Source organism: Rousettus aegyptiacus, unplaced genomic scaffold, assembly GCF_014176215.1.
Source record: "Rousettus aegyptiacus isolate mRouAeg1 unplaced genomic scaffold, mRouAeg1.p scaffold_m13_p_6, whole genome shotgun sequence".
Taxonomy (NCBI): Eukaryota; Metazoa; Chordata; class Mammalia; order Chiroptera; family Pteropodidae; genus Rousettus; species Rousettus aegyptiacus.
In genome coordinates, this window is record NW_023416309.1 from 10,246,870 (window position 1) to 10,267,367 (window position 20,498).

At 48.6% G+C, this 20,498-nt stretch overlaps 1 protein-coding gene across 5 annotated transcripts in view; it reads left to right on the forward strand.

Moving 5' to 3' along the window:
• Positions 1-20,498, forward strand: part of DLG5 (discs large MAGUK scaffold protein 5) — a 115,018-nt gene that overhangs the window by 76,230 nt on the left and 18,290 nt on the right. For 4 of the 5 annotated variants that reach the window (XM_016159440.2, XM_016159441.2, XM_016159443.2 and 1 more), the window contains 18 exons: positions 1,768-1,900; positions 2,912-3,039; positions 3,696-3,871; positions 4,251-4,354; positions 6,967-7,059; positions 8,220-9,239; positions 10,034-10,157; positions 10,500-10,644; positions 12,066-12,178; positions 12,846-12,935; positions 13,215-13,365; positions 15,145-15,307; positions 15,440-15,573; positions 16,287-16,433; positions 17,313-17,496; positions 17,950-18,098; positions 18,611-18,781; positions 19,672-19,868. In XM_016159440.2, coding sequence (XP_016014926.2) covers positions 1,768-1,900; positions 2,912-3,039; positions 3,696-3,871; positions 4,251-4,354; positions 6,967-7,059; positions 8,220-9,239; positions 10,034-10,157; positions 10,500-10,644; positions 12,066-12,178; positions 12,846-12,935; positions 13,215-13,365; positions 15,145-15,307; positions 15,440-15,573; positions 16,287-16,433; positions 17,313-17,496; positions 17,950-18,098; positions 18,611-18,781; positions 19,672-19,868 — 3,422 coding nt within the window. The remainder of the gene's footprint in view (positions 1-1,767; positions 1,901-2,911; positions 3,040-3,695; positions 3,872-4,250; positions 4,355-6,966; positions 7,060-8,219; positions 9,240-10,033; positions 10,158-10,499; positions 10,645-12,065; positions 12,179-12,845; positions 12,936-13,214; positions 13,366-15,144; positions 15,308-15,439; positions 15,574-16,286; positions 16,434-17,312; positions 17,497-17,949; positions 18,099-18,610; positions 18,782-19,671; positions 19,869-20,498) is intronic. The other variant, XM_016159442.2, reaches the window with a different exon arrangement.

Sequence of the window (20,498 nt, forward strand, 5' to 3'; positions counted from 1 at the left end):
CTGTGTTATTTGGATGCCCATTTGGAAGAGACAGCACTGTTCCCAGGAATGTCATTTAAGACTTGGTGACTCTAAGCAGTAGATTGAAAATACGAAGATCAAAGTTTAAAAAGTAGAAACTGGCAGAGCCCAGTAGCCATCATTGTGGTCTACAATCAGATTCTAGTTGAGGAGCAGTGGCTCTCTGTCCAGTCTAGGAACTTTCCAAGCTGATGGAGTGGTGAGGGATAGTGAGAAGCCCAAGCGTGAGTGTGCAAGCCTTCCTCGCTCAAGTGATGTCTTTCAGGTGGGAGCGCAGCTTCCCTTTCCTCCCCATTCAGTACTACAGAACGTAAGACAAACAACTTCATTTATTAAATAAAACCCAGGACCTCTGGGACTTGAGTGCTCTAAAGAAAAATCTCAGGGGTTAAGAGGCAAAGTGACAGTCTCTCTCCAGGGACCCACCTTGGGTCTAGCAATAGTGATGGAGTCAAATTAAAGTACAGCCGCCCCCCCCCCCCCCCTGCGAGCTTGAGCTTGGGAGGAGGTTTTGCATTTTAATTGAGCTGGAATTGCCTGGACTAAGAAAGTCAGGTTCCTTTGTTTGCACAGCACCTTTGTACCTCCTTTGCACAGCACCTTTACACCTCCTCCCTTGCTAAGTTCTCTAACGGGTGGGGTGCTGGTGAGGGAGTTTGTACTGCTTCCCAGGAAGCCCCCAGGCTGCAGAAGCAAGTGGGTGAGAGGTGAGCAGAGCCTCAGACTGCACAGAGGTGGGGGTCCAGGAAAGAGATTTTGGAGCTCTGCCACAGAGGCTGAGTAGCATTCTAGAGCTGGCCAGTGAGAGCACAGCCCAGATAAAGGAGCGGGTGCATGTCCACTTGTGCAGGAAACAAAAGTAGGTCATGAGTGTGCCAGGAGTCTAATGGGCAGTGCTGTAGAATTGGATGGTGGTCTGGGCCCAGGTTTCTGAGTCTTTTTCCATCCTTTTCACTGGATTTTTCTGAGCGCTTAAGTTTTTCATTTTGATCAAGACCAATTTATTTTTTTTTATTTTTAATTTTTAATGCATTGTGTTATGTCTAAGAACCCTTAACCTAGCCTTAGGTCTCAAAGATTTTCTCTTGTATATTCTTCCTTAAGGTTTGATGGTTTTATTTTTTGCATTTAAATCTGTGATGCATTTTGAGATAATTTTTATATGGTGTTCGGGCTGAGATTTTTTTTTGCAATGGATTTCCAGCTGCTCCCTCATCAAGACTGCCCTTTCTCTATTGAATTACTTTTGCATCTTTCGTACTGGGGCTATTTCTGAATCCTTTATTCTGTTTCATTCATCTGTGTGTCTTTCTGGCAATTCTACTCAATCCTGAGTACTATAATTGTATAAAAAGTCTTCAGGTCGAGTAGAATGGTTCCTCCTACTTAATTCTTCATTTTCAAAATTGTTTTAGCTATTCTAATTCCTTTGCCTTTCCCTATAAATTTTAGAATAGTCTTGTCTGTGTCTACAAAGTCTTACTGGAATTTTCATAAGAATTGCATTAAACCTCTAGATAAATGAGAGAAGAATTTTTAAGTCTTTTTTGAAAAGCCACTATGAAACCTGCTGATATCCAGGAAACCTTGACCCAACACTCCAGATTTACTGGGAAACAGGCATGAAGCATGAGGGGAAAGGAGCCCCAGAGCTTTCATGAGACGTCTGCCTGGTTTCCAAGCTGTGACTTGGGTGGGATATTTCGCCTCCAAGAGGGCCATTGCCATGGCTCTCTTTGTTCACAGGGAGCAGATGGAATCTCAGTTGGAAAGGGAGGCCCGGTTCCGGCAGCTGATGGCCCACAGCTCCCACGACTCTGCCATTGATACAGATTCCATGGAGTGGGAAACGGAAGTTGTAGAGTTTGAGAGGGAGACGGTAAGCTGGCTTTCTGTCTTTTTCTCCCTGCCCCCATGACCTGTAGACTTTGGATGTGGGGTGAGAGGAGGGCCCTTTGCCGTGTCCCCCAATTTCACAGCTACAAGCTTGGAGGTTTGACTTTTCCTCCCAGGGTGCGACTGCACTTGTCCAGGCTGGGTTGTAGCAGGTTGGTCTCCTGTGTCGCATGGCGGATGTGGGCAGAGTGCAAGGAAGGCAGAGGGAAAAGCAGAGCCCCTGGGGGCGATGCTGGTGGGGACATGTGTCTGCATTGGCTAACAGAGGCAGATCGTCACTGTTCATAGGCTGCGTTCTGGGAACTGAATACCCACCCTGTCAGTCATGATGAAAGAACAGTCCCCATATTGGAGTGAGTGGCTTGGGATTTGAGAGCCAAATGTTTGTTATCACTGCTTTGTAAAGTGTGTTGCTGCACATATGGAAGCAACCCAAATGCCCATCAACGGATGATTGGATAAAGAAATTATGGTTCATATATACAATGGAATATTACTCAGCCATTAAAAAAAAAATGAAATCCTACCATTTGCAATGATATGGATGGACTTAGAGGTTATTATACCGAGTGAAAGAAATCAGACAGAGGAAGATAAATACCATGCGATTTCACTTATATGCGGAATCTAAGGAACAAAAAGAACAAACTAATCAAAAATAGACTCACAAATATAGTGGACAGTTTGGTGATGGACAGAGGGGAGGAGAGTTGGGGTGCTGGAAGAATGGGGTGAAGGGTCAAAGAAATACAAATTAGTAGTTGATAGTTGATCATGGGGATGCGAGGAGCATGGCATACTATGGGATGCAGTTAGCATTAATTTGATGGCTAGTTGGAGGGCCAGGGGAGGGAGGGAGCAATTGGGGGTATCATTTTATGAACTATGTAGATGTCTAACCAATGTACTGTATATTTGAAACTAATTAACTTAAAATACATAAATTTAAAAAAATCTCAGAAAAAAAGTGTCACCGCTATTGCTGTTTTGACAGGAGGACATTGACTTGAAGGCTCTGGGGTTCGATATGGCGGAAGGTGTGAATGAGCCTTGTTTGCCGGGAGACTGCGGCATATTTGTTACTAAGGTGGACAAAGGAAGCATTGCAGACGGCCGTTTACGGTAAGAGTTGAGGAGGCCCAAGCTCTGGAGGGAAGATGGGACCCTCCCCTCTGACCCAATGAAAGCTAGGTGGTGGTTAGTTGAATGTACCCCAGGGGCTGAGGGACTGTCTATCTGAGGCCCACAGACTCATCTGCTAATGTTCTTAAAGGACACTCTCTGATTCACGTTTGCCTCTGAATCTGAGCTTTCTTCAGTCACCAGGTGCTGCCTTTCTCATCTCTGGGTAGGAAAGGGCTCAGGCGGTATGTGTGAGAGTGTAAAATGTGCATTGCTTACTCTTTCCATGAAATAGTAACGATGATAAAATAATGCTTACTATTTGCTAAGTACTGATTTAAGAACTTAATAAAATTAATTCATTAATCTTTACAGTCCTTTGAGGTAGGTACCTTCCCTATTTCACAGATGAAGACACTGAGGCCCAGAGGAGCTGAGCCACATAGCTAATAAGTGGTAGAGCTAGGATATGAACCCAGGCAGTCTAGCTCCTGTATTTGAGTTTAACCATTTGAGTCTCCTAGAAGAGGAAATGTTTTGAATGTGTATGTGGGGAACTGTTTTCTGGCATTCGGCTTCCCACAGTGGGGCGTGGTGGGGCTGCCCACTGGTCCCAAGGCCTGCATTGACACTGTCCTGTCTCTGCCCCTCCTTAGGGTCAATGATTGGCTGCTGAGAATCAACGATGTGGACCTCATCAACAAGGACAAGAAGCAGGCCATCAAGGCCCTCCTCAACGGGGAGGGGGCTATCAACATGGTCGTGCGGCGGAGGAAGTCCCTGGGTGGGAAGGTGGTCACACCCCTGCATATCAACCTAAGTGGACAGAAAGGTAGTAGCCAGCAGAAGTGGGCAGAGCATCTCGGATGGCAGAGTGCCCCTTTCTTGCGCAGAGGGATGTGTGTGTTTTCAGGTGCACCTCATTCCCAGGGATGAGGCGTTGATGCTGCTTAAAGGCAGCCATGCGCTTTATTGGCAGGGGGCCGTCTGGGTCCTGGGTCTTGCTTGTCTCTGAGTGATTCACCAGTCCAGACATGACCAAGCCCCTGGGTGGTCTATCCTGGGTTGGGTGCTGGGATGGACAGATTGCAGTCTGCCAACATCTCCTTTATAAGAGCATCTCCCAAAGATGAGGTTGGACAACCAGAGGGCCATGCTGCCTGGGCAGGGGTTAACTGGGGACTATCTGTGGTGTTCCCTGTGCTTCACAGACAGTGGCATCAGTCTGGAGAATGGAGTGTATGCTGCTGCCGTGGTGCCTGGAAGCCCAGCCGCCAAAGAGGGGTCCCTCGCCGTGGGAGACAGGATTGTGGCGGTAAGCCTCGCAGAGCCAGGCCGTCTGCTATATGTAGGCAGTTAGATCATATCTGGGAGTTTTGAACAAGAAGTAATTAACAGAGTTTTATATTTGCCTTGTTCTTTAAATGTGAACATTTAAATGTGATTTTTTTCTTCTGGTAGTATATTTCTGTTTACAGTAGAAAATTAAGAAGTAGAGAAAAAGTTTAGGAAGGAAATAAGAACTTATCTTTTTGTTACCACCTATAGATAACCTTTATTAATATTTTTAATGTATGTCTCTACAGTCTTTATTCTACACATGAATGTATAGTTAGGTCAGTTTTTTATTTTAATAGATATCTATATGTGACTTTTTAAAAATCTTTTTTATTAAACATTATATCCATTTATTTTTAAATTTCTTTTCTATTACCAAAGTAATCCTGCTTCTAGAATAATCTTTGCTGCTGCCATTTGCAAGATGTACTCCTAGCCAGACCATAAGTGCTCATACAAATCCATATACACAGATAATAGGTTTCTGGGTTTTTCTGCTTTGTAAAATAATACAGTAATAGAATCATCTTCTGTTACTATACATTTTGTGTTCTACATTGCAGATATCTTTCCAAGTTTATCGTCATTTTTTCCACTTCATGGTGTTCTGTTGTTTGATTAGCTGTGGTTTAAATTATGCCCTCATTGATGGACATAAAAGTTGTTTTCAGTTTCTGCAACTGCGAACAGCCCTACCATGGACTTCATTTGTGTGTGTACACAGTCACTTTGGGGATATTTAATAGCATCCCTGGTGACTAAACCCCTGACATGCTGTGAGATTGCTGAGTCATAGGGCATGCACATTTAATGCTTATAAGTAACTTTTTAAAATTGAAGGCATACACATTTTCATGACACACACTCAAATTCCAGTTGTGCAAAAGGCACAGAGACAGTAACTCTTCTCTACTTCTAGACTCCCCACCCGTTATTTCCCACCTAGATGACAACCATCGTTAACCATTTATGGTGTTTTCTTCTACAGATGTTCAAAACATGTCTATCTCCCACTTTTTAAAAACCCAGATAGGATCATAATATAGTCAGCTGTTGACCTTGTTATTGTTTTTAACAGCGTGCCCTGTGGTTCTTCCATGTTCACGCCTAGGTCGTTTCAGTAACTGCATGTTCCTAGCAGAAGCAGCACAGGCTGTTAACCAGCCCCCTCGATGGACAGTCAGGGCATCTTTGCCTTTACAAGCAGTGTGTCATGGCCACTGCTACCTCCCTCTGTGGAGCTGTGGGAGTGTACCACAGGGGAATATTTTTGGGTTGGGAGAATTGCTCAATCAGATGAGCATTTTACATTTGATATGTACTTACCCTTGTGTCCCCAAAAGGTTGTGGCCTTACAGTCCCACCTGCAGTATGTGGAGGAGCTCATTGCTTCAAATCTTTTTCAGATTTGGGGGCCACCAGACTTTAAAAGCATGATGGCCATTGTGAAAAACTTCAAGATATGGAAAAATTATGAAGAAAAAAACAACCAGATAGATCCACCACTCCAAAATAATCCATCTGCATATATATTTAACTTTTGATCTTGAAATAATTACAGAAATAATAATTCAGTTATAATATTAAATAATATTAAAAATAGATAAAGTTGCAAACATAATATAGGAAAGTGCTATGTACCCTTCACCCAATTTCCCCTATTGGTTACATCTTACATAACTATAATATCAAAACCAGGCAGTTGACATTGGTACAATATGTGTATTCAGTTCTATGTCATTTAATCACGGTTAGGTAACCAAAAAAATAAAAAGTCAAGATATTGGACTGTTCTACCACTGTGATCTCCCTTGTGTTACCCCTTTATAGTAACACCCACACCTTATTCCTCCTAATTTGTTCTCCATCTCCATAATTTTGTCATCTCAAGAATATTATAAAAGTAGTCCTATAGCATGTGACCTTTTGAGATTGGCTTTTCCACTCATTGTGGTGTTGTGAAACCTATCACGTGGTTTGGTATATGGATAGTGTGTTTCTTCTCATTGTGGGATACTATTGCATGGTATGGGTGCAGCCTGGTCTAACTGTTCACCTATTGCACTTACACTTTTTAAAAGACTGGAGCACATTTCAGTGGGATATGGACAGAAATTCAGGCATAAGCAGTTGTGATGGGTCTTTGTGAGCAATGACGATACTGCATCTCATGTGTTACTTTATAGTTTAAAAAAGTCTTTCACGACATGATCTCGTTTTCTGTCTCCTCTCGCCCCTGGGGGCAGACGTGTTCATCTTCCAGTTTGTGCATGAAGGAGTTCCAAGTCTTGGTTCAGCATCACGCAGCAAGAAGCAACAGGGTTGGGCTGTTACTCCATGGCCCTTGGTGTTCTGGTCCCTGTCAGACAAGTACTTTCCCCTAGAGTGATTTTAAGGCTTTGAATTTCATTTGCTTTAGAAGCCCCTTGACTGGATTCCTTAGGCCTTTCTGGGGAGGGTCTTTTTCTCCCTTGCCAACTCCAGACTGGGGCACCTTACAGAGCCAGGTCCACTGCCCAACCTGGGTTGCCAGGCAGGCAGAGCCCCTTTCCTGGTGACAGGCCTCATGGGTTCTCTGTTTGGCCCTAGATCAATGGCATTGCACTGGACAACAAATCTCTGAATGAGTGTGAATCTCTGTTGCGTAGCTGCCAGGACTCCTTGACTCTCTCCCTCCTGAAGGTAAGACCTCGCCCATCTTTTCCCTGCTCTTCCGCCTGCGAGGCGTGATAAAGTACATGATAAAGTCATTAGGGGTGAAATGTCATATTTGTAACTTTCAAATGTGCTGCAATATTGGTAGATTATAGACAATTTGGTAAAATATTGTTGAATCTTAATGGTGGGTTGATGGGTGTTCATTATGCTTTTCTATCAACTTTTCTACATAGTTGAAAAGATTGATAATAGAATGTTGGAGAAAGTAGGCCCATCCACTTGATTAAGAGACATTTTTAAAAATTATTTTAAAATTACTAGACTTTTGGGGGGAGTAGTTTTAGGTTTATGGAAAAGTTGAGCTAGTACAGAGTTCTCAGATTCCACCCCTTTACTCCCTGCTTTTTCTGTTATCAACATCTCACATTAGTAGGGTTCATTTGTTACAATTGAGCCAATATTAGTACATTATTATTAACTAAAATCCATAGTTTATATGAGGATTAACTCTTGGTGGTATATATTCTGTGGTTTTGGATAAATGTACAAGGACATATACCTACCATTATAGTCTCATACAGAATGGTTTCACTATAACAAAAACCCTGTGTCTCACCTGTTCATCCCTTTCTCTCTCTCTGCCCATCCCTGGAAACAATTGATTTTTTTACTGTCTCCATAGTTTTGTCTTTTCTAGAGTGTCATATCGTAGGAATTCTATAATACATAACCTTTGCAGATTGGCTTCTGTCATTTAGTAATATGCGTTTGTTTCCCCATGCCTTTTCATGGCTTGGTAGCTCATTTCTTTTTATCGCTAAATACTATTTCATAATGGGAATGTATTACCAGATATGTATTTTTAATAATGAATCTTTGCTCTTTCATTTAAAAATTTTAAACAGCATGTAGGGTATTGTACAAGTGATTTCTGAAATGCTCGAAGTCAAGAGAACTTTATAGCTCTCCTGTGAGTTCTCAGTGACCAGGCTCATGAGAAGGCCTCACCTGCCAGGGAGAGGTGTGCATGCACGCGTGCACACGTGTGTATTTGCCTATCTTTTGGCGTGTATGTATGGCCCGTTCCTGACCATTGCTCTACCTGCAGGGACATTTTCAGTGGCAGCACCAGGTTCTGCGGCCTTTCCCTCTCTCTTTCTCACTCCTCTGCATTCCCTGCTTAGGTGTTCCCACAGAGCTCCTCATGGAGTGGCCAGAACATCTTTGAAAACATCAAGGACTCCGATAAGATGTTGAGTTTCCGAGCCCATGGCACAGAGATCCAGGCTCAGAATAAACGTAACTTGATGCAGCACAATAACTCCACGCAGACGGACATCTTCTACGCAGATAGGCTGGAGGACAGGAAGGAGCAGGGCCACCCAGGAGGCAGCAGCTCCTTCTTGCACAAGCCGTTCCCTGTGGGACCCTTCCCAGTCTCCCCTCAGGCCTGTCCCAGCGCCTCTGAGCGTAGCCTGAGCTCCTTCCGTTCAGATGGCTCTGGGGAGCGTGGCTATGGACTGTTGGATGTGCGTAGCCGGCGGCCATTGCTTCCCTTCGAGACTGAGGCAGGCCCTTGTGGGGCAACAGAGGCCCCTCTGGATAAGGATGAGCCCGAGAGCTCTAACAGTGGCGGGACCTGGCCCAAGGCCGTGCTTAGCTCCACAGCAGGGCCCGAGAAACTCTCTGTTTACAAGAAGCCAAAGCAAAGAAAGTCTATCTTTGACCCTAACACTTTCAAACGTCCCCAGACACCTCCCAAAATAGACTACCTGCTTCCAGGCCCTGGCCCTGCTCACTCCCCGCAGCCCTCCAAGAGGGTGGGGCCTCTGACACCCCCCAAACCTCCCAAGAGGAGTGACTCCATTAAGTTCCAGCACAGGCTGGAAACCAGCTCTGAGTCAGAGGCCACTTTGGTAGGCAGCTCCCCATCCACCAGCCCCCCGAGCGCCCTGCCCCCTGACGTGGACCCTGGGGAACCCATGCATGCTTCACCCCCCCGCAAGGCCAGGGTCCGCATTGCTTCCAGCTATCACCCTGAAGCAGATGGGGACTCCTCCTGCCTGCCCGCCAAGAAGTCCTGTGATGAGGACCTCACCTCCCAGAAGATGGATGAGCTGGGTCAGAAACGCCGCCGGCCAAAGTCTGCCCCCAGCTTCCGGCCCAAGCTCACGCCGGTGGTGATTCCTGCTCAGTTTCAGGAGGTAGAGCCAACTCTGTGGTGGGGGATGTGGGGTTGGAGGGGTAGTTGGCTGTGAGACCGTCCCAAGTAGCTCTACACCAGTGTCACCAGGCTCGGACTTGGCTCTGGCTTCTTTGCCTTCGCTTTCAGTACCTAACTGAAGAAAGGAAAAGGGTTAGCAGGTGGATGCCAGTGAGAAGCAGCCCTCCTGAGGAGACTGGAGAGTAATGTGGGGTGTGCATGTTACTGGGAATATGATGCCAAGAGAGGAACACATTCTTGGGCATAGCGTTTGATTTGCTTATTCAACAAGAAGCCTTTGAACTTGTACAGCAAACACTTGTGACATAGACTTGCCTTTAAATGCTTGAGAGAAGACAGCAGTCATGAATCGTTTAGCCAGAAGCAAGACGGGCCCACTTGTTATTGTGGGTGCTGTCGTCATTTCTGGAAGTGGGGAGAGATTGCTGTGAGCAGAACAGTCCATGCTGCTCTCTGTAGACAGCTTCACACAGCTCTGTAAGTTGTGCAGAGTTGTTATATATGTTTCTGATGCACACATGTGATTCACCTTCTACATACGTAATCTTTGTTTATTTGAAAAAAGTTTCTCTGTGCTTTTATTCTGGAGTATTTTTGAAAGAAGTCCTTCCCTTCCAGCTGTGTAAGGCAACTTACACATGACTGGGTAATGACCTCTCCCAACTGTCACTCTTCATGACCACGTGGGAAGAGGTGTGTAAAGGACAGAAATCTCTGCAAACACCTGCGCTTTTCCCTGCTTCCAGCCTCACCCTCTTTCCTTTGGTTCTGCAGGAGCAGAAGTGTGTCCCGGCCAGTGGAGATCTCTCCCCTGAGCTCCAGGAGTGGTCCCCTTACTCGCCGGGGCACTCCAGCCGGCACGGCAACCCTCCACTCTACCACAGCAGGGCATCTGTGGGTGAGTCAGTTGGGCAGGGTCGGGAGGAGGAGGGTCACTGTGGTCCCCACAGGGCTGCCCAGCCCCAGGGGGAGCAGAGGCAGTCAATTCAAGGAGGAGCTATGTATCCTCAACCCAGAGGTCCATAGAGCTGGCAATTGCTGCCCTTTCTGGGGTGATGTTTAGTCTTGTGCCAGTGACATTTCTTAGCTTTGCAGAATGCTTTCTCCCCATAGGAGCCCAGGAAAGAGAAAGCATAAAGGCAGCTCTACCATTTTACAGATAGAGAAAGGCTAGAATCTTGCATGGGTCTGAGCCTGGCTGGGGACTTTGGGGCAGCTGTTCTCATCATCCCATTTCTAGGCACTGTTCCCCGGAGTCTGGCCCCGAGCACCACTGTGAGCTCCATTCTGAGGAACCCCATCTACACCGTGCGTAGCCACAGGGTTGGCCCTTGCAGCTCTCCACCTGTCCCCAGAGAGACTGGCCCTCAGGGTTTGTATCCCAGGTATGTGAAGTCACCCCACACCTCCTTGCACCCCAGCCACCCAAGCTCACCTGGACATAAAACCACTGGTACATAAAGAGCCTTGTGGACAGAGAAGGTTCTTGCCTACTTGGGTTAGGGGCTGGTGTGAGCAGCTCTGGGACCCACGGGAAAGTGAACTTTAAGGGTACTCTCTTGGTTTGCCAATGTGGGGCTTGAAGAGGTGTTTGAATGAAGATGATAGTGATCATAGTCAATGCTTCAGTGCTCATGTACCAGGCACTGTGCTCAGATCTTTGAAATCACCACAGCAACCTTAGAAGTTAAGGACTGTTATTGTCTTTGTTTTAGAGATGAGCAAACTGAGCCTTAGAAAGCGAGTGGATTGGCTCAAGATTGCTCTCATTCATTCAATCATTTGACAAGTTTTTATTGAGCATCCACTACGTACCATATACTGTTCTGTTTCCTAAGGGGATACAATGGAGAACTAAATAGACAAGTTTCTTCTCATCTGTTTGTGTTCACGTGTGGGAGGCAGACAGAAGAGAGTAAGCATAGTGATATCAGATGGTGCTGAAAACTGTAAAACAGGAAGCAGGTGAAGAGTTAGATTGAGTGGTGGGGAGGGCTGCCTGGTGTGTGGGATGCTGCTGTGTCCACAAGGCTAAGAAGAGGCAGCTGCACAAGACCTGGGGCAGAGGCCCCAGAAAGGAGGGCTGTCGGTGCTATAGCCCAGGCACCTGGGAACAGTGCGGAGGGCTCTTGGGACAGAGTAGGGGGGGCTTGGCAGAGGTATGGTGAGGTAGAAGGCAAGCCCAGGGCACAAATCCTGCAGGATCTTCAGCCATAATGCAGAGTTTGGGTTTTATTAATACAGTGGAGACCTTTTCAAGACCAGAGGGTTTTAGGCAGAGAGGAGACATAGTCTCAAGTAGCTAAAAAAGGACATTGTTGGGTCTGACTGCAGGCCACCTGATGTGGGTGATGCTTGGGCTCCCTGCCCTTTGGTTTTCTAAGCACATTCTGAATGAGGCTCACAGTTCCCTCTCTAAGTTCCTCAGTGTCTCTGTAGCCTCTCCCTGCCCACCCTGGAAGAGAGGCTCCACCTTCCTGGCCCCGCCCAAGATTCAGAGCCTCTGTTTTCCCCTGTAGAAGCCCTTTCTCCAGTGAGCCCGACCCTGGCTGAAGCTGAAGTGGATGTGCCATTCCTGCTCCATTTGTGTGGCCCTCTCTACCACATACAGGCCTTGGTGGATGTTCCCTCTGGGCATAGCTTCGGGCAGGCTGCTGTCCTCAGATGATCGCCAGTGGCGTTTGGGCCTCCCTTCTGCTGGCCCAGCGAGGACTTGGTCCTGGCCTGTCACTTGTGTTTCTCCCTAGCGGTTGCATTTGGTTCTGGTCTTCCTCCCATGCCCCTCACCTGTCTGGTTCTCTCACAGTGTCCAGCACCAGGGGCGTCTGAGCCTAGACCTGAGCCATAGGGCCTGCAGTGACTACTCTGAGATGAGAGCCTCCCATGGATCCAACTCACTGCCTTCCAGTGCCCGCCTTGGTAACTGCACCACTAGAACCTTCTCACTAGTGCAGCCTTTTTTCCATCTCTGCATCTTCATGCTCAGACCTCCTGGTGGCCTGCCCACATGGTCCCCTCCCCTTCTAGGGCTGAGGTCAGCTCTGCGCTACATGCAGGGCAATTTCCTTTGACCTTCTTCTGTGTCTCTTCAGCTTTCTCTAGTGGCCAGGTAGTTGTTCACCATGGCCCCTTGGCCTAGAGCCCTGTTTCTTGTCCCTGAGCTTCTCGGTCATTCTAGGGGGCTCCACATTGCTATTCACTTACGGGAAATGCAGCCCAGAGCACATTCTAGCACTTGCCTCGTAACAAGACTCCGGTGGCGCTGCTTCCAGCCTCGTGAGCGATGGCGAGCAGCTGCCTCTGTCATTTGGGTCACTGTCCTCGTTCCAGGGCTAAAAGTGAGATATATGTGATCCTATTCTGGAGCAGTCTTGGCCTGCACAATTTATTCGAATACCGGGTGTTAAATATATGTTTTTCTTGCCTGTTCTACACGTAGGCCTCCTCGGGGATAAATGGCAGGTCCCCACTTTGCATTTTGTCGTACTGTGTATCTGTCCTGACCAGTAAAGTAGTGGTGAGGGAGTGGCAGGGGGGAGCATGTTTAATCACAGGTCTAAAGTTGTGTCCCTTTATGGAACCATAGGGTCTTCAAACAACTTGCAGTTCAAGGCAGAACGCATTAAAATCCCGTCAACGCCAAGATATCCCCGTTCTATCATGGGCTCTGACAGAGGTGAGAACTCAGCACTCCCCTCCGCGCCTCACCTCTCACTGTCCCCATGGTGGAATGTCTGGGCACAGCCTAAACTGCCTCATCATCTCAGCCTCAGTAAACACTGGTTGAGTTCAGCTTTGGGCCTAGTGATGGGGGGACAGCATCTGAATTTGAGGCCGTGTGAGGTGGCAGCAGCGTGGGGCTGTGTGTCTGGATCATGTCTCCCTCTGGGTCTTGGCTGCTGGAGAACTGAGATGAAAGGTTGCGGCCCGCATTACCCCACACCTCTTTTGGCAGGTTCGTTGTCGCATTCTGAATGCAGCACACCTCCACAGTCACCCCTCAACATCGACACCTTCTCCTCTTGTAGCCAGTCCCAGACCTCAGCTTCCACATTGCCTAGAATTGCTGTCAACCCTGTGGCCCTCGGGGAACGGAGAAAGGACAGGTGAGTGCGACTTAGACATCTGGGCTGGGCACAGGTGTGGATAGTGCATCTCCACAGTGGGTCAGGACTCGGTCAAGGGAAGGGGCTTGTTGGTAGAAGCAGCAGGAGTTGGAGAGTTCCCATTGAGTTGATCCTAGGCGAAGCCACTCTGGTTTAAGTCACCTAGCATTCACTGTCTGTTGCCCTAGCAATCTTTCTTCTCAGCCAGAGCATGTCCTCTTTGTTTTTCTGTGTCAATAAATCCTGATTTATGTTATTCATAATGGCTTCATGGCTTCCATTGTATGGCTGTTATGATTTAGTTACCTGCTGCTCCCTTTTTGAGACAGATGCACTGTTTGGAGGTAGAACAGAGGAAGTGGTATTCAGTGGGGAATGAGGAGCCCCAGACCAGAAAGTATCTCTGCTACACCTGTGGGCTGACTTGGGGTGGCAGCCTGTCTGTGGCTCTGGGCCTCAATGCTATCCTCGGCTGGGGCATGAGGATGGTGTTGTGGTGACTGCTCACTAAAGGCTCAACTCTAAATTACGTGGTGCCCTAATGCATGTTAAGTCTTAGAGTGACAGAGGGTGCAGGCCAGGGACTGATGTATCTGAGCTGGAGGGTCAAGGAAGGCATTACAGAGTGGGTGAGTTTGGGAAGGGAGAACGCTTTGGAGGGCGGGACAGGAGAAGCGACCAGTCAACAAATATTTTGATCTCAGCATCCCCAGACAACTGGGCCCTGGGCAATGGAGATGCACACTGAGGCCCACTGAACTTGAGAGACTTGTGCCTCTAGGTGGCAGGGTGGGGCGTTTCAGGGCCTGACCTCTGCTTGCTGGCACACTCGTCCTTCACCAGGTGGACCCACTCCCACTGATGTGCTTTGGAGGGCAGCCCAAGGAGATGGCACACTATTGGCCCTCCCTGAGCCTTTGGCCACCATTTTTCTGACAGGAATTGCTCAGGGCAGCATGAAGTAGAATCCTGATAGGATGACTCAGTGTCACTTTACTGTCTTTGTTATGTTCCAGGCGTCCGTGCTTGTCTTCCTTCTCTGAGCATCCCTCTCTTTCTAACCTTTCGTACCTTCCAGATGTCTCCACCACCACAGATCTCTTCTGAGACTGCCCATGGCCGCCAGGCCCAGGTCCTCCTCCTTGAGGAGTCTGAGGTTGGCCTGACATGAGGCCCCTGCTCGAGCCCCTTTGTGCCCCTGGCATGGTGGTCAGCTCCCCCTGAACCAGCGAGTGCATGGTTGCCGCCTTGCCCCAAGCCTCCCCTCTCCCTTTTTAATGGCTTGGGCCTGCAGTAGCTTAGTTTCCATGATCATTTTTACATCACCCCTGCGTACTGGTAAATATAAAAACTGATACTTTATATTGTCTCTTCTTGGGTGAATGTCATCTCAGAAGTCATTTCTTCGCAGGGCATCTTTAGACCCCACTGGGGGTTTGTAAATTGCACATTGAGGGACCTCTTCTCACCATGAAAATCTTTGTGCTTTTTCCCTGTATATATCAGTGTTTATAGTTCACATGGATCATTCTTTGTTTTGGGGACTGGGTGCTTCCGTGTCCATTCGGGGGTGTTGTGTTTGTGTAGCATGAGGTTATAGGAATCTGTACCATTGTCATACAAAGGTGGGGTCATTGTGTTCCCATCCAGGTATGTCATTATAGGAGCGTCTGGTGCTCCCTGGCCATATCTGCATAGCTGACTGCATGCCTGACTTCAGATTTCCCCCAAACGTTTCCTTTGTGTTCGAGACCCCCAAACTGTTGTCTCTCTTCGAAGGCCTTACATGGAAGAGCCACGCCATGTTAAGCTGCAGAAAGGCTCAGAGCCCCTGGGCATCTCCATCGTGAGTGGAGAGAAGGGCGGTGTCTATGTCTCCAAGGTGACCGGGGGGAGCATCGCTCATCAGGCTGGCCTTGAGTATGGGGATCAGTTACTTGAGGTAAGCAGGAGCTGCCCTTCTGCACTGCTTTCTTCCTTCCCTCCTCTCCTTGCCTCCCTTCTGTGGAAAAGTGTTGCTCCCCACGTCCCTAGCCCCGACCACGTCACTGAGCTTGCTCTGGGTATTTCCTAGTTCAATGGCATAAACTTGCGGAGCGCCACAGAGCAGCAGGCCCGGCTCATCATCGGGCAGCAGTGCGACACTATCACCATCCTGGCCCAGTACAATCCACACATGCACCAGCTCAGCAGCCACTCCCGGTCCAGGTGAGGGCTTGGGTCTCTGTGGGGCCATCTGGGTTGGGGGAGGAGAGATGGGTGTGGAAGGTGCATGGCTTACTGCAGGGTGAGCCGGGTTACCAGCTGCAAGTTCTGGGTATTCTGCTGCCGTAAGAGAAGAGTTGACCAGCCCTGGATTTTAGAAAAAGGACATACAGAGGGAAGATGCCTTTTCCTGAAATAGGGTGTGGAAACAGATGACTTCTGTGAAGCAGGGAGCCCCACACGTGGAGGTGTGGTAGCCAGGAGCTGAGGCCCTGGGGGTGGGATTTGCACACACAGCCCCTGTCTATGAGCAGACACTGCCAGGATCTGTGCCTGTGCTGTGGGTTACAGGGCAGATGAGAAAAGGGTAAGACATGCCCCCGCTATGTAGCACTGCACAGCTCAGCGAAGTGAGCAGGAGATGAGATGCACAAACAGGAAAAGGGACAGTGAATTCTTGTGTCCTCTAGGCCAACACCTTTGCAGAGGATCCCTGAGTTGAGGACAAGTGGTGAGAAGAGGATAGGCAGATCCAGCAGTGTAAATGACCAGATCCCAGCTCTCCCAGGGCATCTGTTCTTAGGGCTCAGGGCACAGAGCCATGTGACCTGGTCCCTGTTCACAGCCCAACTTCAGTCACCACCGGAGAGGGCTGGCTCAGGGTGGCTGAAGTCTGTGTGCTGCTACTCCTTGTTCTTTCTGTCCTCCATCCCCAGCTCCCACTTGGACCCTGTTGGCACCCACTCCACTCTCCAGGGCAGTGGTGCCACCACCCCAGAGCATCCCTCTGTCATTGACCCACTGATGGAGCAGGACGAGGGCCCCAGCACACCCTCAGCCAAGCAGAGCACCCCCAGCTCCAGGTCAGCAAATGCATTCTGTGAGCCTTCCACCTGTGTCCTTGGTGAGCGGGGTGGGCCAGGCCAGGCATTGTCATGGCCTGAGTACATCCTCTGAGGGATGTGGACACTGGACAGCTGGCGTTAGCCTGTGCTGCGGACGGCACACCAGGGTGCTAGGATTTGGAGTGGGGAGCATGCCATTCCTTTTTCCCTTCCTCCGTCTTCTCTTTTCTTGCTTTCTCTTTTTCTCTTGTCTCATTGAGTGCTTTTAGCTCTATCTCTTCATTCTCTCTCCCTTTTCTCATCACTCATTTTCTAACTGTCTTTAGACGGAATTCCTCAGTCATCACGCAGCCATTCCCAGGGCTCTGGCTATCACTAGTGGTATCCCCCAAGGAGCTCTGGGTTTAGAGCATGGCACACTGCTGCCCACCTATGCAGTACAGTTGACATGCTGGAACGGGAGTACAGGCCAAGCTGGAGCAGCCAGGAGTGCGGCAGGGACTGGTGACAGCTAAGTCAGAACATTCAGGATGAGCTGGGGACAGCCATGCAAAGGGTGGATGTGGAAAGAAGTCAGAAAGAGGTGTCAGCTTTCCTGTGGGCAGGAGGAGGGGGCATGCATGGTAGCTTTAGGGGAGATGGGGAGAGGACCACATGGCCACTCTCTTCCCAGCTGACTTTGTGACCTGAGGCCGTGTTTTCACCTCTGCCAGCCCTCAGCATCCTGTTTATAACCTAAGTCCCTAGAACTGGAGCCCGCATTCAGCTCCCTGTGGTTCTGAGAGCTCATGAAACCTGGTTCGAGCAGAAATGGTTAGGGTATGGCCATTTTTCTCTTTTTTGTGCTCTCCTCCTTCTCTGTGCACAATTGAGGAACTTAATTTTTCTTTCCAAAAGGATGGTGGGAGATACGAGCAAGAAGACCCCAGAGCCACGAGTTGTCTTCATCAAAAAGTCCCAACTGGAGCTTGGAGTGCATTTATGTGGTGGGAACCTGCATGGGGTGTTTGTGGCTGAGATGGAGGATGACAGTCCCGCCAAGGGCCCCGATGGCCTCGTGCCAGGGGATCTTATCCTTGAGGTGAGTTCCGAGCTGCTGAATAGCAGTCCCTGCCCTACTTCATGTGCATGTCAGGCATCAGCTTGGGCACTGGCGTCTAGAGGCAAGATGTTCTGCTCTCGTCAGCAGCAGGACTTCTGGTCTGGTGGAGGGTATCATCTCCTTCTCACTGGGTCTCATTTGATCAGGGAGCTAGGTGTTAGGTATTGAGAGATACAAGTAGTGTAAGTAAAATGAAGTGTATTTTAAATGGCCTTCATTTGCTGGGGGCCAGAACAGGGTTTCTCCTAGGGGAAGCTGTCAAGAGCAGTGCAGACACTGCAGAGAACTCGGCCCTGCCCGTGGAGGGGAGGCAGGCAGATTCCCAGTTAACAGGAGGTTGAATCTCTGCCTTATCCCACAACGTGCCTTTCATGGATGCTCAAGCTGTCACCGGCTTCTACCCTCTGACCCCAACCTCCCATCCCTGGGCAGTATGGTGGTCTGGACGTGCGCAGCAAGACAGTGGAGGAGGTCTATGTGGAGATGCTGAAGCCCAAGGATGGTGTCCGCCTGAAGGTGCAGTACCGCCCAGAGGAGTTCACCAAAGTCAAGGGCCTGCCTGGAGACAGCTTCTACATCAGGTGCGGGTGGCCAGGGGTTCTAGGGATTCAGGGCCAGGAGAGGGTCTTTTGGTGTGGAGATTGTTCCTGGTAAATGTCTCTGTGTTCTTGCCCCCAAGTGGTGGGGCTGTGATCATCACTATTGGGGGCCCAAACCGTAAGCTCATGACGAGATGCTTGTGACCTAGAAAAACTCTTAAGGACTTGAACTAGTCTTCTCTTAGGATTTGGAACCTGGGGGACCTTGAGGCCGCAGAGCCCTGTTTTTCTGTGGGCTAGGCCCATGTCTTGGTTTCCCCCTGACCCAGGTTGCAGATCCTTCTGCAGTGTGTCTACAGTGCCTTGAAGTACAGTGTGATGTGTGTTGGGGACAGGCGTTGGGTGGTTTCTAGGAAGGGCTCGTAGCTTCCTTTTCACTCCCTAAGATCAGAGGCCACAAAAGGAATAAAAGCTGCCCCAGGAGCCTGGCTGCCAAGACGCATGGCTGTTGACCAGCAGCCTCCTGATCCTGTTCCCTTCATCACCCGGTCCAGGGCCCTGTATGACCGGCTGGCAGAGGTGGAACATGAGCTGAGCTTTAAGAAAGATGACATCCTCTACGTTGATGACACATTGCCCCAGGGCACATTTGGATCTTGGATGGCCTGGCAGTTGGATGAAAATGCCCAGAAGATCCAGCGTGGACAGATCCCCAGCAAATATGTGTAAGTGTTCTCCGTGTTTGACTTTGGAGGTGGGAGGGAGGGTTTGCACCTGTGGTGCTATGTCAGGGTATAGGGGTTGGAGCCTCGGTCACTGGAGGATCCCTGCTGCTCGTCTTGGCTTCTGGTCTATATGTTTTGCCAAAATTGCTTGTCCGGAGAGCTGATCCTAGCATAAGCCAATGCTGTATGTAAGTCAGTGCTATACAGAAGCCCAGTGGCAACTTAGGAAAGATAACTTTTTATTTTAACACATTTATTGAGATAAATTTTACATACCATACAATTTACCCAAAGTGTACAATTCAGTTTAGTGTATTCACTGGTATATGTAACCATCACAACAGTCAAATTTAGAACATTCTCATTACCTCAGAAAGAAGCTCTGTACCATTTGTCTATCCCCCACCTTGTCCTTCTGTTTTCTCTGCCTTCTCCCAACTCTAGGCCACCACTAATCTGCTTTCCACATTTCTAGGTTTCCCTGTTCTAGGCTTTCATAGTACGTGGTATTTTGTGACTGGCTCCTTTTACTTAGCCCAGTGTTTTTAAGGTCCATTTGTGTTGCAGTGTGTATCAGTGCTTCATTCCTTTTTATGGCAGGGAGGATAACTTGTATCATCAAGTGAGGGCTGCCTAGCATTTCCTTTTTGACACTCATCTGAATATAGAAATTGGCCTGCTGAGAGCTTGCGCCTAGTACTAGTGTTTGTGTTGCCCCCAAAGCGGTGGTTCCAGGGGTCCTTGGTGGCGTGGGTGGGTGAAGTAGCCATGTGACCTACAGAGGAGTATGGAGGAGCATGAAGTCCCAGCTCTTGCTCTCTTCATGGGCAGGGCATGCAGGAGATGGTCCCTATGGCCCTTCCTAGTACCACTGTTCCCTGTGACTGCAGGATGGACCAAGAATTCTCCAGGAGGCTCAGCATGTCTGAAGTCAGAGATGACAACAATGCTGCAAAGACACTGTCGGCGGCTGCACGCAGATCTTTCTTTCGAAGGAAACATAAGCACAAACGCAATGGGTCCAAAGATGGGAAAGACCTCCTTGCCTTGGATACCTTTTCCAATGACTCCATTCCACTCTTTGAAGGCAAGTGGCTGAACTCTCTTTTTCAACAGGCTGTCAGGACAGGGTTTGCTCTTGACCCCAGAAGCCTCACAGCAGTGACTTAGACAAGATAGAGATTCACTTTGTTTTTGCACAAAGGTAGTCTAGAGGTAGGTGGCGGGTTGGAATGATGGTACTACTGTCTGCAGAGTGTACCGTCCGTAGGATGTAGATCCTTCCATTATCAGGGTCTCCCCATGGCTACCACATGTCTTTGCAGCTCCAGCCATCATGTCCGTGTTCAGGCACCAGGCAGGAGGAAGGTACAAGGCAAAAGTGTGCCTCAGTTGAGTGTGTCTCTTTAAATAGCTTACCTGGAAGCATCACCCTGTGACTTCTACTTGCATTTCATTGGCCACTTGCATCTGCAAGAGAGCTGAGAAGGCAGGGTTTTACGTGGCAGATTGCTGGCCTCCAGTAACAGGTTCTTTTAGTAAGGAAGAAAGGAAGGACAGATATCAAGTAGGCAAAAAGAGTCTCTGCTCAATGCATTGCTTCTAGTTTGCTTTTGGGTTGTTACAGGCTAGTTGGTGGTGACCAGGGACCACTAGTCTTGGCAGATCTTTGTTTGTTTTTTTCTTTTTCTGGCCTTACTTTTGTGTCTATTAATGA